This window comes from Mesoplodon bidens (genome assembly GCF_964165515.1).
Source record: "Mesoplodon bidens genome assembly, chromosome: 16".
Classification (NCBI taxonomy): Eukaryota; Metazoa; Chordata; class Mammalia; order Artiodactyla; family Ziphiidae; genus Mesoplodon; species Mesoplodon bidens.
This window is the reverse complement of record NC_138173.1, coordinates 50706988-50724905: the sequence shown is the minus strand read 5'-3', so window position 1 is coordinate 50724905 and position 17918 is coordinate 50706988. Positions and strand designations below refer to the sequence as shown.

The window sequence follows — 17918 nt, the reverse complement described above, 5'->3', positions numbered from 1 at the left end:
TCCGGAGGCTGTGCTCCGCAACGGGAGAGGCCACAACAGTGAGAGGCCCGCGTACAGCAAAAAAAAAAAAAAAAAGACTGAACATGTCCATTAGATTGGTGACATGGAACTAAAGGATTTCAAAGGAACAATGCAGGGGGTGAAGGGAATGCCAGACTGGAGCAATTTAAAGAATGGGAAAACAGACATGAGTTTAGACAAGTAAGGAAATTTGGCTGTAAAAAAAAGAGAAAAATGGGTAGTGGCTGGAGTGGGACTGTGGAAATGAAGGAAGGCGTTTTAAAAAGTGGTAGCAAACTGAGCATATTTTAATGTTAATAGGAAGAATCTAGTTGAAATAAAAAAGAGAAGAGATAATGAAGAAAAAAATAGTTTAAGGACAAATGTGAAGAAAAGACGAAATTTGGGGAAGTCAGGAAGGGAGTGTGGCAAATTCATGAAGTTAAAGTATGGCTAAAGCATAAAAAATGAGGAAGACAGTGGTGGGAAATAGCTCAGGAAAGGATAGGGACAATTTCTTTTACTCTAAGAGGAAAAGAGGTGAATTTGGGCACAAGAATGTCATACTGGGTATGTGTTTATCTCATGACTTCTTTTTCTCTGTGAAATAGTAAGAGAGCTATATTAGTTAACTAGGGCTGCCTTAATAAAGTACACAGAGGACTGGGTGTCTTAAAACAACAGAAATTTATTTCATCACTGTTCTAAAGGCCAGAAGTCCAAGATCAAGGTGTCAGCAGGGTTGGTTTCTTCTGAGGAAACGCTCCTTGTCTTGTAGATGGACATCTTCTCTTCGTCTTCTCATGGTCTTTCCGCTGTATGTCTGTGTCCTAATCTCTCCTTATAAAGATATCAATCATATTGGATTAGGGCTCACCAATATGACCTAATTTTACTTAATGACCACTTTAAAGACTAAATCTCCAAATAAAGTCACATTCAGAGGCACCAGGGGTTAGAACTTCAAATATGAAATTGTGGGGAAGACACAATTCAGCCTATAAAAGAGGTTACTTGCCAAGAATGAGAAGAGAGATAGGATAAATTAGAGGTTCAAAGTGAAAGAGGTTTGAAATAGTTCTAAATAGTTTGAAATACTTTTCACATTAACTATAAATGAAGTAACCTCTTTAATGGGTAATTCTGTTTAAATTCAATTTAATTAAAAATGAAATTCTGACTTCATTATTCCATTAAAAAATTCTTTTACAGGCCAGAAAATCTGAATTCTAGTCCTTGCTCTGCTAACAAGCAATGTCACTTAGATATATCTGGCTCTCATTTTTGTCAAGGAACAACATATCAGAGACTAGACATATGCCTTAGAATATGCTAGAAGGAGCACTGACTTGGGAACGCCTGACATCCTGGTCCAATTACCTGCTCTGTCACAGAAGAGCTTAATTTCTCAGAACCTCACTTCCTCATCCTAAAATGCAGAACAACTAAATCTCTCTAAAGTCCCTCCTACACTCCTACTATAGTTCTTTGAATTTAAATAAGTTACTTTGAGAATAAAGGGATTATAGCATTAAAGAAAAAAATTCTTCTAAATATTTGATAATAAAAATTGTATGCTTCCAGCATATTGAAACATTTATTTTCCATTTCAATTTTTTCTACATCCTCCTCTGTTCCCAAGTCAACATTATCCTCATGATTAAAGACATTCTAAATATGCCTTTTTCTCACCTCTGCTGGCTTAAATACTAGATGCTGAGTTGGAACAAGATACTACTTCTTTTGTTACATGTAATTATCTACTTAATTTTAAATCATTAATTCTAAAATAGCATCCCTAGCATGTCTAAGAGTTTTGCATCTTAAAAAAAAAAGCTGAATAATGGATATATTAGTCAGAAACATATATGGCTAAAGTAACAAAAAAATAAAAACAATGGCTTAACAATCAAGAGTTTATTTTTCTCATGTAGTTAGTGCAGAAGCTGGCAATTGCTCTTGTTGGTTCAGGTGTTCAACCAATCAGGGACCCAGGCTCCCAGTAATCTTTCTACGGTACCATCTCTGAAATACAGCTTTAATTCTCATATTTGCTATTTCATGCTTGTAAGATGGCTATTATACCTCCAGGCTTGTTGTTGGCATTCATGGCCAGAAGAGGCAAAAAGCCTCAGCTCACAAAACTTTGACTTTTTAATTTGAAAGAAAGGCCCTTCCCCACAGCTTCTGTTCATTTAATTAGGCCATTAATTAGGCCACATGCCCAGATTTTGGATATTTGCACTTTCAAATATGGTGGCCATGAGTCACATGCAGCTATTAAAATTAAAATTAAATAAAAAATTCAATTTCTCGGTTGTCCTGGCTACATTTCAAGTACTTAATAGCCACATACAGCTAGTGGCTACCACATTAGGTAGCACAAATATGGAATATTTCCTTCAATGCAAAAAGTTCTGACTTGGCATATCATGGACCATATGGAATGAAACCACTTCTCTTTCAGATCAATCATGATACTTCCCTTGGGGCTGAGGGTAAGATCCAAACCTCCTGGAATAACAGGGATCTGTGCTCCTATCTGAACAATATAGGATACTGTTAACAAGGAAGAAGGAGGTAAAAGCAGTTGGGTGGGCAACTGTCTGCCACAATGAGATTACCACTACATATAATTGAAGTTTATAAATTATTACACATTAACAGTGTACTTAATAAATAAAAATTCCTGGCAAGGAGGTATTAAAATTAGAAAAAATAAAGTGAAACTAAAGGCTGACAGTTATAAGGGACAGTAAATTACTTATTACACAAATATTGCTAAAGTAAACACTACTCTAGTGACTCATGGGAGGAGATTAAAGGGAAGAAAGGTAGTGGAATAATATGTGGGCACTATTTTCTTTATAGCAAACAAATCTGAAATGTCTGATTATGTTGAAAGTGGTCACTAAATTCATGGGCAAAAACAGTGTATCTTGTGATAACAATTATTAATTTATAAGAATTATCTTCATATGGGAAGAGTTATTTCACATCTGCCCATTACTCAGGGCAAAATAAAATGAAAAAAACTGCAAAATGAAAGACTAGATGTGGAGAATAATTTACTAACAGAATAACTCAATAGGTTAAAAAGCTGATACTGACAATAGTTTTCTTCCTTAAGATTTCCAGGTTGTCAATTCTTCCATGATCTCCAATTTGTGCAAATAAAGCAATAACAAGCATGCTGGAGTCTCTGTATTATGTTGGTAATTAATTAATTAAAATTTATATGTGTTAAAATTAATTAATATATATATATACATATATATATTTCATATATATATGTATTTCTATATGTAATATATAGGTTATGTATATAAATTACAAACTAATACTAACAATATTTGCCCTGAATGAACAACTGCCTATTTTAAAAACTGTGTCTGAATAAAGTGGTTAACTCTCAAAGTTCCTTCTATTCTATTGCAAAACATGCAAAATACTGCTAAAGGTAGTGTAATGGTTGTTCACTATGAAAAGAGAAAAAAAGAAGAAATTCTAATTATTATTACTGAGGAGTAATGAGATATTAGAATTGTAAAAATTTTGCTTCTAAAGATAGTTTAGATATTCTTATTTTTACCTAAAGTAAAAATAACTAAGCCACTGAAACCCCTTTCATCCCTATTATCTATGCTCTCTAAAAAGTATGCCTTTTACATAGAGTTGAAAGTTGGATAAATATAACTTTCATAAGGGTTAAATTTGAATATCATAACATACATGAACCTTAAACCATCTTATAGGTTAAAAAAATCTCAGTTATGTCCCACAGCGAAACAAAATTTTATAAAAAGATAGTGCTGAACTTTGGAGAATAATATATTTTAATCAAGATTTATCAGAATAACATTACAGCATATAAAATAATAGCCCACTGGAATACACAGCGAAACCCAACCTGATGCTATAAAAAGAATGAAAATAATTTGCCAGCATTTTGCTTCTGTCACCTATACATGCTATGTATTTCCTATCACAAATAAAAAGGAGTTAACTAGAAATTGAGTCCTAAAACAATATAGTCACTCACTATTTGAGTATAATAAAAAGAATCTAGAATTTCCATATGCAAGTTAAATAAATCATCAGTTTATTTAACAAGGTTATTTCAATATTAGATTGTGATTTAAAAGCAGTTATATATGTATGATATGGAAAGAATGATGTATAATCAGTAAGAATCTTGTCAAATCTCTCTTCCATGGGCTTTCCCCATCTTCCTGCTTAGCAGTAAATGGCATTTTTAGGTTTATATAAACACATTCTTTACAACTGCCTTCTTAGCAGAAAATCAGTATATAAATAGCACTGGGCATCTAGTAAATAAGTCACAAACCAGTGAGCTCAATTTTACAGTTGTGAAATGTAATGTGAAAGAGTTTTTGAAACCTTAAGACTGGGTGATCTGCAGTGTTTCCAGCATGTCTTCGACTGCCTTGAGAGAGTATTTAGTTTCCTTCTTACTTCGACCTGCAAACTAATTTTTAGAAAATGCAATTAGGCTCAATTTCAGTGGCAGGTTCAAAATCACAGTCTTACTTTCAAATTGTTACAGAGTTAACATTATCTATTTTATCACTAGCATGAAATCAGATATGTTCTTTTTCTTCAATAAAAAACAAAATTTGGGTTTTAAGGACATTTTCATTAAGGTTTCATCTTCAACTGACGTATATAAAAATTTCCGTGTGAAATTGGCCAGTTTAAATGTTTAAGTAGTATGATAACCTATAAAAACATTAATATGAGTTTCAAACTGTACTCCCTCTTCAGACCAGAAAAGCTTTATGAAATAAAAAGCATAATTTAGAAATGAAATTTAGCTTATATTTATGTAGGAATGTGGTCTACTTGTGTGGCCTCTAATCAACTTTTTACAATTTCAAACAAAGGTAAAATACAAACGTAAAGAAGTTTTATCAAACATTTTAGAGTTGCAAGAATTCTCTAAAACTACTATAATGGGCTGCAATTTTTTAAAATTTCCCAGATTTATTAGTTGGCTAGATAATATCATGTTTCTGCAGCAAAAACCTATCAAATAAAACTCTATGCTATATTAAAGTAAACGTTTTAAAATATGCATTTTTAGTTTATTAAGTCATAACTTATTTTATAATACCAAATTGGGATTGGATTTTACAATAAAAACAAAACATAGTCATTCAATACTATCTTTGTACATTTAAAAGCTAATTCATGCGTATTAAATTCAATATAGTGCATAAGTGGGGAAAACACTGTTGAATACCCCATGCTGATTTCAAAATGAGTTTTCTAACTAGACTGACAATTCCCATCATTTATCAGTTTGACTTAACACAACAGATTTACTAGATAAGTATGTATTCCTTGTAAAGGAAGGGGAAGGTTTATTATAACCTTATTATAAAAACAGGTAATAACCTGTTTTTCCCCTGGTTAAAATATTAACATTTTCTATTAGCAACATACAGTATTTTCAAGTTAACATCTAAGCACTCAGTATACTTTCAAGTGACTGTTCTTTCCTTCAAATACCAATGCTGTCTTAGGTACTTAGTACTTGATTTATGATGTGTTCCTTCTCTTTTGTAATTAACTTAATTTGGCAAACTTCTTGTGACCTGTTGAGAAAGATTAAGTGATCAAGCACAGGTAACATCCTAGAAGCAATAGGCTTCAGGAATTGGTAACCTGCCTCTGACCTCTCTGGCTGCAGCTTAACATTATGATTCTCCTATTTCCTAAACCATTAGCTTCTGTGGTTGAATCTTGATTTGATAGAGTAACTAAAGGGGATTTCTAGAGGAAATGCCAGGGAAAGAGAAAAAGCTTCTTGTAAGAATCAAGATCACTTTGCCTTTCATAAGACATTATTAACTTAAGGAATTCAAATGCTGAATATACAGGCCATAATTTTAAAATATGGCAATAGCAACACCACATTTAAAACTCTGCCCTTTCATAATTTCCCTTGGTGAGTAAAGGATGTGGAGTGTGCTTATTACTCCTATTACCCAGTTGATAGAGTCACTTTCACAAGGACTTACCAAGAACAGAAAGCCTTTTCTTTTACCACTGCCTACCCAAAGTAAACAGGAATTGTCCTAATCAGATACTTAAAGGTCTAATTCTAAGAAAAAGCTTTTGATGGGTTGGGGGAAGGGGTACAAAATAGGACACCTAATTTTTTAAATGGAAAATAAAAATGAAAAATTTGTGTATCACTGAAGTCATAGTATTTTAAAATATAGCATTTTTCTTGATTTGTATTTAAATGTAATAAAATAATAAATACAAAATTTGTGATTTTTAAAATTAGCTAATTTTAGAAAACCACCTAAGATTGTGTATCAACACTACTGACAACCAGTGCAATTTAGAATAAACCAAACTAACTTGTGTCATAACAAATAAAAAGAAAGTTGGAAATATAAATCTATCACTTCAAATTTTACCCGACATGCAATTATTTTGTCTATTCTAGAATTATATGGCAATTTAACTGATTAAGCCGGAATCCTATTTTTCCCTCAAATCATGATTTAATTTTCTATTTCCCAAAAGGATAGTAACAGAATCACCTCTGTAATCACAAATAACATATGGATCACTAGCACAGACGAATTTAACAGAGTACCAAAGAAGCATTTATCTGGAAAATTACTGTGAGTAGGTTCACATTAAAGTTTTTCATGAGCATTAATCAAACTTGCCTGCCTCTACTGAACATGCTAAACCAATTACCTAATTGAAGAGCAAGTAGTAGCCATATTTTGTTTCATTAAGTAGAAACAAAGACAGAAAGCAGTTCTTAAAATCTCATTTTCTCTAGTTTTTAAATGCCTAGAAAAACATTACAATAAGGAATACTTATTATATACTTTATACTTGTTTATATGCCTAGACATATCATAAAGTTCTCAATTAGATCCCAGATATTACTAAAATGTCTCTGAAAATTATACTTTTCCACATTAATCACAAATTCTGCATTTTTATTTTTCATACAGATTTTGCTTAAACTTTTTTCATAATTTCCTGATGGATCTTAAAGAAAACTAACCAGAAAATCACTCAAATAATAAAAAATTGCTTATTAAATTCAAAGGTCAATGATTTACCCATTGTGATAACTGGAGTAAGTTATCACATAAGTTATTTTAACTGAGTTAAAATTCACAAATTTACACAGTTTGTGGAAAATAATATGGGGGGACAAAGTAATAAGATAAATAAAATGGAGAAGTGGATTGATGAATCTCAGAAACATGCTGAGTGAAAGAAGCAATGCACAAAAGAGTACATAAGCTACGATCTCATTTATATATAAAGTTTTAGTACAGGCAAAACTAATTTATAGTGATGAAAATCAAATCAGTGCTAGTCTGCAGTGTGGAATGGGGCTGACTACAAAGTGGCAGAGGGGACCTTTCTGGGGTGATGGAAACTGTATGTCTTGAATGGGGTAGTGGTGAGAGAAGAGTATACATTTGTCAAAACTCAACTGTACACTTAAAATGTGTGCATGTTATTGTATGTAAACTATACCTCAATAAAGTGGATAAAAAGAAAAAGGCAAAATAAACAAAAACAGAAGGATGGAACTATGGAGTTATACAAAAGTGTAATAAATTGCCAAATGACCACATATTTCTCTTCCAATTGAAAGGTGAAATATTATATCCCCTGTATCTGGGTTCACCATGTGACTTGTTTTGCTCAATGGAATATTAGCCATATGTGACACAACCAGAGGCTCAAAACACCCTTGGGCACTGGAGTTTGCCTGTTTGCTGCTCCTGGAACACTGAAACCATCATGTGAGTAAGTCCAAGTTAGCTTGCCAAATGGGAAATACAAGGCCCAGCACCCCCAGCTGACAGACAGCCAACCATCAGACATTTAAGTGAGGCCATCAACCACTAGCATAGAGTAGAAAAAAAATAAGTCCACTATAGACCTGTAGAATTACTCAACTGAGCTCAAGCCTACATGATACCTACAGATTCATAAGCAAATAAGTCGTTATTTTAAACCACTATGTTAGCAAAAGGCAATAGATACAAATATTTATGAAATTTGATTGACATGAAGAAAACCACCAACTTCTGTAGAAAAAGCATAGAGATGAAAATTTCAAAAGCACCAAAAGATTTTATTTAAAATCCATTACTGGGACTTCCCTGGTGGTCCAGTGGTTAAGACTCTGTGCTTCTACTGCAGGCGGCACAGGTTCGATCCCTGGTTAGGGAACTAAGATCCTGCATGCCGCTCAGCGCAGCCAAACAAAAACAAACAAAAAAAATGTTACTAGTGTCTAGAGGCAAAAATAAATTTTGCATGATAGGTGATTCCTAATTGAGAGGTATTTTAAGCTGCTATACAGAAACCTGACATTATCAACTGAGAGATGTTATCTTTTTGGAGTGGTATCCAAGATGACAGAAACTTACCAAAATTCCTTATACTACCCTTTCCCTTAGAGTCAAGAAAAGGCAAATCATACCTTCAGGAAAGATGTGTAAAACATCACTGGGTACTATGGAGTTTATGGTGCCAAAGTCAAAGACTGAAGAGCACAGATGATATTCTCAGAGCTCTTTCCAAAAACACTGAGACTTTACAAAGTAAGTCTATGAAAAGAGAATGGATCTAATAAGACCATTTTAAAAAATCTGTTTAAAGAGAATGGGAGGGAGGGAAAATATTACTAACAAATAGGGTTTGGATATATGAACAATGACTTAAAATATCGAAATGATGGATTCATGTCTAATGGTAAAGTGCATCTCATATGTCAGGGAAGGGCATGCTTGCCCGGTCTTGCATTACTGAAGAGACAGTGAAAAAGAGGAAAAACAAACAAACAAACAAAATGAAACTCTAAATTTAGTTACTATGGAGAGCTTTGGGTCTGAAATGAAAAGGGAAACAAGTGAGGGTAGGATATCACTTGTTCACATGAGAAAATAACTAAGAAGGGAGTTGGAAACTATAAATACAGTTTTAGAAACATTTATACCTGACATCTCTTTATAAAGGCAGTATATTGTGGCCATTAAGAGCATCAAACTTGGAGTCAGGCTGCCTAGGTTTGAAAACCGCTCCTGTCAATAACCAGTTATATCACCTTGGAGAAAATTATTTAATCTTTCATGCTTTAATTTCCTCATTTGTAAAACAGGAAAAGTACCTACCTTATACTAAATTTTCTGTTTGCTATTATAACTGTTATTGTCGTTAGTGCTATCGTAATTGCAATAAAAATAGCAGACATAATAAAGTGAACTTACAGCATGCAATTAGTAAACACAATATAATGTGTATTACTGTGATATGGTAAAAAATATGTATCAACTCCTTTAATACTCAAAAACTTTTATTACGTCCATCTTGCAAATGAAAAGCTAGGCCCAGAGATGGTATGTAATTTGTCCATGGCCACATGTCAGAGCCAAACTTGGAAGCCAGACGATACAGCTCGAGCATCTGTGTTCTCTCTCAACTATTATAAGGTAGCAGCTTCCACAGAATGGGACTCATGACAGAATACAGAGATAGAAACACTGGAAAGCTACGCAGGGGGGGGAAATTATTTTCACATAATACATAAAAATCAGTTCCAAATGGATTGTGGATCTAAATATGAAAAGTAGAAGGAAAAAAAACTCCAAAGACACACAAGATTATCTTTATGACCATCAGTAGCAAATGATTTCTTAAGCAGACATAAAAGCACAAACCATAAAGGAAATGAATGATTACGGTGAAGATAATCTTCAAAACTTTCTTCATCAAAATCATTTGAGAGTGATTGCAACTAAGGAGTTAAAAAGATCTGCTACACATATAATGAACATAGGGCCCATAATCAAAAAATGAAAGAACAAAATAAAAAGTCATAAACCAATGAAAAACATACAGACTTCATGAAAGAAGATATCCAAACAGCCAATAAACATATGAAAAAGTGTTCAACCTCACTGGTCATCAGGGAGATACAAAATAAAACCATGAAGATACCACTACACATACACCAGAATGACTATAATTACAAAAACTGACAGAAGGACGTGCTGGTGAAAATGTGGAACTATGAGAACTCTCAAACACTGCTGGTGGGACTATAAACAAGTAATCTGGAAAACCAGCTTTATCTACTTCAGTTAGATATATGTACATCCTATGACCCAGTATTTCCACTCAAAGGTATACCCTCCTAAGAAGTACATGTACATATACACCAAGAGACTTGTACAGCAATATCAGTGTAGTATTATTCATAATAGCCCCAAACAGGAAATAATCCAAACGCCTATCAACAACTGAATAAAGGGGCTTCCCTGGTCGTACAGTGGTTGAGAATCCGCCTGCCAATTCAGGGGACACGGGATCGAACCCCGGTCCGGGAAGATCCCACATGCCGCGGAGCAACTAAGCCCATGAGCCACAACTACTGAGCCTGTGCTCTAAAGCCCGCGAGCCACAACTACTGAGTGTGCGTGCTGCAACTACTGAAGCCCGTGTGCCTGGAGCCCGTGCTCCACAACAAGAAAAGCCACCACAATGAGAAGCCCACGCACTGCAAAGAAGAGTAGCCCCCGCTCGCCACAATTAGAGAGAGCCCATGAGCAGCGACAAAGACGCAACACAGCCAAATATAAATAAGTAAATAAAATAAATTTTTAAAAAACTGAATAAATAATACTATGTTCATATAATAGACTACAGTACAATGAAAATGAATGAACTACAGACTTAAACAAAGGTAAAACTCATAAATCATGAAACAGGCCAGACAAAAATAAATACATACTGTATGATTCTATAAAGTTCAAAAAAAGGCCAAAACTATGGGATTATAAATTTGTACTTTTGAGGGGAATACAAGGAGTAGAATTTGAAAGAAGGTACCAGGAAGGTTTTGGTGTGCTGTAATGTTTCTATTTATTGACCTGGATACATTTACTTGTATAATTCATTGGAATGTATCTTTGTGACTTGGGTTCATTTTTCTATGTATGTTATAATTTAATAAAAATTGATTTTAGAAATACAGTCATGCCATGTCAAAAAAAGCACTCTCTGAGCTGCTAGCTGTTTCTCAAAAATATCTTAAAAACAATGATGTAGTTTGCATACTATTATTTTCATATTATCCAAGTCTTATTTTTAAATCACAAACTACCCCTCCCTCCCTCGCAACCCCCAACCCCCAAGCCTACTCTGTGTGGAACCCCTTGAGCCATCTCAAACTCCATTTGAAAAAGCACAGCCTAGCTAATATTTATAAATATTCTGACTTGCAATATGCCAACAGAACCAACATTCTCTATTATATATAATAAAACTATGCAAAAGTGACGAAATGGTGTGATCCCAGGGCACTGAATTGATTTAGTCTCCCCAACCAGGAGTACAAAAACAAAGAAACAAATAGCACCAAAACCAAGACCAAAATAAGAGGAAACAAACCCAACAAAGACATCTTTCAAAAAAAACTATATTGCAGGCAATCCTTCAAAACCCTAGAAGGTTGTTATACCACCAACAGTAGCAGGACCTACAAAAGCTCAACAGCTATGTGGTAGGCACTACAGGATGTAAAAGAGGACAACCTACTACTCTATAAGCCACCAAAGTAAAAAAAGTATGAACTGATGCATCTGCAAATGGCTTGCAAAACTAGGACAGTCTCATAGGCTTCAAATCAAAGTATAAAAAACTGCATGCAAACATGACATTAAACAAATCTAATAGTCTAAGACCTCAAAATCTCTGAATTATCCAGCAAACACCCTCTTCCAAAAAGAAAAAAACCTCACACTGAAAGAAAACTACAGAAACTGAAACCAAATTTAACAGGGCAGAAACACTGGGGTTAAGAGGGAGAGATGGTTCAGATAAGGGGAGAAGGAGAGAGTGGGAGGTAGTGATGCCCAGAGGCAGAAAATCCCAGAAGAAAAAAAAACAACAACAAAATGTAACATTTAAAACTGAGAACACCACCTCAAAATTCAAGATCTGTAGACCCATAGGGGTAGAACACAGAGAGGCCTGCAGCCAGAAAGATCATTCTGAACCTGACCTAGTTCTAAGAAACACTAGATACATAGAGAGGTCATATTTGAGTTCTCTGTAGCAAAGAAGAGGAAACACATAAAGGTCAAGCTGGGAAAGTTATGCTGTTCTATCTCTGACTCCCCTAAGATGGTAAAAACCATCTCCTAACAGCCCAGAAAAACTATCTTATTTAAATGCAGAGAACAGAAAAAAAAAGAATTAACTCCATAAAAAAATTATTACCAGAAAAAAAAGAAGAGAATAACAGAAAATGACAGAAGGATTTGAAAAAAAAAATGAATGATAAAAGGAAGTGCAAAAGGAGATCCAATAAACTTATAGTTGGAGACCTGATAAAGAAAACTTAAGGAATCAAGCAAAAAAAATTCATAATCATAATTCTAAAAGCAACTTTTCTCAAATTAAAAGAGGACTGAATCCAAATATTAAAAAGGTCTGTAGTGTATTTGGGAAGACCGACCCAAAACATTATCATAGTGAAACTATTGGATTTTAAAGATAAAGAAAAAGTTCCTTTGGGCAACCACACAAAAAGTGCAAGTCACTTATTAGAGAAAGAAAATCAGGATGGCATGAAACTTGTTGACAGCAATATTTTATCCTAAAAAAAAACACAAAAAAACAAAAAAAGGAACGATATGCTTAATACTTAGGTAAATGTATTTAATAGCAAAGGATGTATAAAAAGTCAAATTGTCCTTCAAATATAAAGACTATAGACGGATAAGTTACAAACATGAAAGATGTAAGAAGATGAGTTTTTCCATGCGTCTTTCCTGAAGTATCTCCTAGGGATGAGCTTCAGTAAACTAAAAAATGAGGGGAGATGTTTCAGATAAGATCTGACTGTAAACAGAGTACATAAACTTTGTATATAGTCTTGTTAGTTTACTTTTAGGATTTTCTTCCTCTTTTTTTTATTATTTGAGATATCTCTGATTAATAATACACTCACATACCCAATCTGCCTCTGAAATACATCATGAAATTTATCCTTTCTGGATTTTTACAATTACTTTTTTTTATTTGCCAAATGTAGAACTACTGAGATGGTAAGGCTCATTATGGGATCATAATAGTAACTGACTCCTTTTGAGGAAAAAAAAAAGGATCCTACAAGCTAATTCTACACAGTTAAAACATTTGATAGAGACCCAAAAGCACAAAAGTTCAATAATAGACATCTAGCTTTGTAGTTTGTAAAAACATAAACAACAACTAAGAAATACATTAACTGACCTATGTCATAATATACAATTATCAATACTAACCTGATAAGCTCTGTTTATTTGACTAGCTGCCCAACTAGCATATTTCATGTTGTCCTTTTTTGTTTTTGCACTTGCTTTTGGATTAGAAGCAATATGACTTGCAGACTAAGAACAAAAAAGAAACATCAAAAACAATACTCCTTTGATGTAGCCAAGACAATCAAAAACATGTAAGGGTCATAATTGCAACAGGCTGATAATAAAGAGTTTTTAAAAACTGTACCAACACAATTTTTAAAATAAAATAAAACTGAATGAAATTAGTGTTTACAAATGAAAATATATTTTAAAACGGAGAATAATCCAAGGTAGTAGGAAGAGAAAGGATATTTTAAATAATATCCAAAATTATTTTATTAGTTATCTACCACAGCCCTTGAAGGTAAAATTCCATCATCACTTAAATACTGTAGGATATTACTGGTGCTATTTCTTATTACTGAGTTACTTCAACCTTTCTATGTCAGAATTATAGAATTACTGAATATTAATATAAGGAACCTCAAAAATAATTTAGTCTAACTTCCTACATTAACAGGTGAAAAAAAAATTAACCTGGAATCCCAGCTCAATCATTTAGTAGCTCTGTGTCCATCCTTAGGCAAATCAATTAGAACTCTCTGTGTCTTAGTTTCATTTTCTGCGAAATGGTAGTAGTAATAGTACCTTCTCAAATAATTGATATAAAGATGTAATGATTTAAAATAAAAAAGAGAGCTCATAACAACACCTGACACATAAAGTGCTATGTATTTTTACTATTATTAATAATTTATTTATTTCAAAAAATAGTATTTATTTGGTAAAAGAGACACTGCTACCATATTGTACCTACAAGCTGCTACAACTGGCACTGGAGAATCCAGGAAAAATTTTTTGAAATCCCTTTAATCTGTTTTCTATTTTGCCATTTCTTTGCTGAAAATTATTTCATTTACGTTTCTTCCTGCCTCCATTTCTGCAATCAATTCTTTTCACTGAGCTCCAACAAAATATTCATCCAAAAGTCCATGTAAAGACTAGGATAAATTAAAATTTCAAAGGACTGGCCTATTAAAGAAGTTTATTTTTCTAGTCATTCTGACTGTAGAAAGGAGCTCATTTTATATAAATTTGAAGTTCATTAAATTCTTCCTCTATTTCCCATAGCTCTTGTTAACTGACTTTTTCTAAGCTCATCATTTAGCATACATAAACAAAAGAAATATTTAATTACATGCGTACCACAAACTGTTTTTCTATACCATTAAAAATGTTTTAATTTGGCATTAGAGATTTTATTTCTAATATGTCTTTTATAAACATAGTTTAAAAATATCTCATAAAATTATAATTTAAGGTAAGAAATAAAATGTTGGGCATGAACCCAAGAATAACAAAACAATTAAGAAATACATAATATAGCTTTGTATCTGTTTCTATTTAATTTCATAAAGGCAGATTTAAATTCTGATATATTAAAAGATAATTGACAATAAAATGTCAAATAGCTGGGATATATTAACATTCAAAAATATAACCACCTTACAACCTATTGCTCATAATTAACTAGAGGGAAAAAATCATATGCTTATCAATGAAATACAAAAAAAAAAAAAGAGGGAAGTGATTAACTGGGACGGTTAATGGACTTTAAATGACATTTCATAAAATAACATTAAACATGCACCTCAACTCACCATGTAAAGTCCAAATAAAGCTCTCATATTTCTGTTGTTCAGTTTCAATGCCTGTGAAAAATACTTTCTTGAAAGTTCAAGATTTTCAAGTCCACCTTGGGTATATTTAACCTGTTAAAAATTACGGAGTGCTGAAACCTGTTTATTTTACTACTTTGAAATATAGCATGTTTCATCATACCATAGGCATTAGTAATTGAAACAGATATTCTGTAAACAAATGCAAGATGTTAAAAGAATTCATCTTAAAGTTGTTAAAGCTAATCTAAACTTTAAAGCATAAACTACCCTCCAGAATCATTATATTCTATGAACATTAAGATCACTGAGTTTTTAATATTAAAAAATGCTGCCAATATAAAAAAGCCCATATAATTTCTATTTCAACTGCCTTCCAAATTCTTCACAACTTTATTTTCTATTACTAGCATTATAAATCTAGACTTCATACTGAATTGTCCTTTCCTAGTTGCACTGACATTCCTTAATAATGAAGTCCTTTTAACCTTATAGGATTCAATTGTATTGCTATTCTTAACAGTTAATCAAATAAGATAAATACTTCCTACTTTCCAAAATACTGACCTTAATATGAATTTCCTAGAATATGGATGTAAAAATTGGAATCACTGTAAATGCCTTAAAGGCCATTAAATGGTGATAGCTGTGACATAATTCATAATTAGGAAAAAATACAGTATGCAATTAAAAAAACAGAAAGAATTTCACTATTTTAAATAAGTGCATTTAATTGAAAAGTCAGTATTTCCATTATAGTATTAAAAATTTAAAAATTTTACTCCCACAAATCAATTTTCATCACATCTTACATATTTATATACTTGCCTAACATTAAGGACATATTCTTAGTTCCATAATAATACCCAACATCAACAAAAATAAAATCACATACAACTGTTGTTTTTGAAAACACTTACTTCAGCATACTGCTGACAGTATAAGTGGTTGTGTGGATTAGTCATCATAAGCTCCTCTAAACAAAAGGCTGCTTTAGCATAGCTGAAAAACATCAAGGAGTTAATTTTAAAAGTCATAAATTTTATGTCAGTTACACCTTAATTTAAAAACAATTTTAGTGATATTACACATTTTATTCCCAAAATACTTTAAATACCTTTATTAATAAAGTACTTATCTTGAATTCATAAATATGAATATCATTTTTTAATGAAATGAATAAACAGAAGCTTAAATCCTAAAGCAGCCTGTGAACTATCAAGAGATATTACATTTTTCTTTTTTTCTTATTTATTTATTTATGTATGCATGTATGGCTGCGTTGGGTCTTCATTGCAGTGTGTGGGCTTTCTCTATTTGCACCAAGCAGGGGTTACGCAGTGAGCGGGCTTCTCATTGCCGTGGTTTCTCTTGTTGCGGAGCATGGGCTCTAGGCGCGCAGGCTTCAGTAGTTGTGCCACGTGGCCTCAGTAGTTGTGGCTTGCGGGCTCTAGAGCACAGGCTCAGTAGTTGTGACGCACAGGCTTAGTTGCTCCACGGCATGTGGGATCTTCCCGGTCCAGGGCTCGAACCCGTGTCCCCTGCATTGGCAGGCGGATTCTTAACCACTGTGCCACCAGGGAAGTCCCGAGACATTAAATTTTTAAAACTGGGTCACTAGGATGACATCCAAACATAATTAACAAGACAGGCTTCAAGATCTTGGATCAGGTTACATATAAAATAAGTTCTACAAGTCCACTGGTCATTTAATAAAATATTCAAATAGCTAAAGTGTAATGAGGAAATAAACATTAAATATTCTCTATTCACTAAAAGTCCTTTACAGACATATCCCACATATTCTATTACAAAGACTTTTCATTATTTAAGGTTACTGTCAAATACAAAATTATGAAGTTATGAATTTCTAAACCCATGAAAAACAGATCAAGTTAGTGGTTTTGATATGCACTCTACTACTATTTAATCATGTGGTAGAGAAACAAAATCTTTACTGAAAACCTAAGGAGAAAACTGCTGCAAAGGGCTCTGGAAAAATAGTTTTATAACACATGACTATAATTCCCCTTAATGTATTTTATATGTTTAAGCCATGTGAATATCCTTCCTATTTACAGGAAATCCTAAAGAACACAGGTGTTGTAAGATTTAGTCCCAGTGAGGAGGTTATGACATTACAACAGAAAAAGGCTACCTACAGTTATTTTTGACATTTGTCACCAATATACAAAGGTTATCTATTTTACACTAATGTCTGATATACTTAGTTTTCAAAATATATACGTTGCAGTTTCAAACATGTGAAATACTGACTAATAATAGCTAACTTTTATTAGGTACTCATTATGTATCCTGAACTTCTCAAGATGTGTTACAAATATTAATTTATTTAATCCCACCAAAACCCTAGGAAGTAGGCAGACAGCCTACACTCTTAACCACAATGCATACTACCTATATACACTACACATCAGGATGAAAAATCGAGGTGGTGATGGTAGTGATGAATATGTCAACGGTAACATAAAAACTGGTACAGCAATCAAACCCAAAGGGCCAGAGGAACCAAAAACACCCTGCAGATTAGCCTAAAATCACAGCATTTTAAATTTATTAAGGACCATATATATAATTCTCATCAAAGATCATGCTGCTATTTAGCCCTTTTCATGTTTATGCCCCAAACCTAGTATTGGTTCTTGACATATGATAGCTATATAATGAATGACTGAACAAATGTGTAGAAAATATTGTGACTACCTATCTGATATGTATTCATCATTGTGTAGAAGGCGAAGTCGTCTCTACCTTAAACACCCAGCTTCATCAGAAAGATAGTTCCCTTCTAAATGTGTTCCTTTATGGTAATGCCAAAAATTCATATTAATGCTAAGAATAAATGTTC

At 33.1% G+C, this 17918-nt stretch overlaps 1 protein-coding gene across 3 annotated transcripts in view; it reads right to left on the bottom strand.

The window, feature by feature from the left end:
* The window catches only part of EMC2 (ER membrane protein complex subunit 2), a 57990-nt gene that overhangs the window by 9121 nt on the left and 30951 nt on the right, over positions 1-17918 (bottom strand). Inside the window, exons 8-12 of one of the 3 annotated variants that reach the window (XM_081258899.1) lie at positions 15970-16051; positions 15032-15142; positions 13353-13457; positions 4402-4489; positions 669-840 (exon numbers count right to left, since the gene is read on the bottom strand). In XM_081258899.1, the coding sequence (XP_081115025.1) occupies positions 4403-4489; positions 13353-13457; positions 15032-15142; positions 15970-16051 (385 nt within the window). In that variant the 3' untranslated portion in view covers positions 669-840; position 4402. Of the gene's footprint in view, positions 1-668; positions 841-4401; positions 4490-13352; positions 13458-15031; positions 15143-15969; positions 16052-17918 lie in introns of those variants that run through there. The other 2 variants (XM_081258901.1, XM_081258900.1) reach the window with 2 other exon arrangements.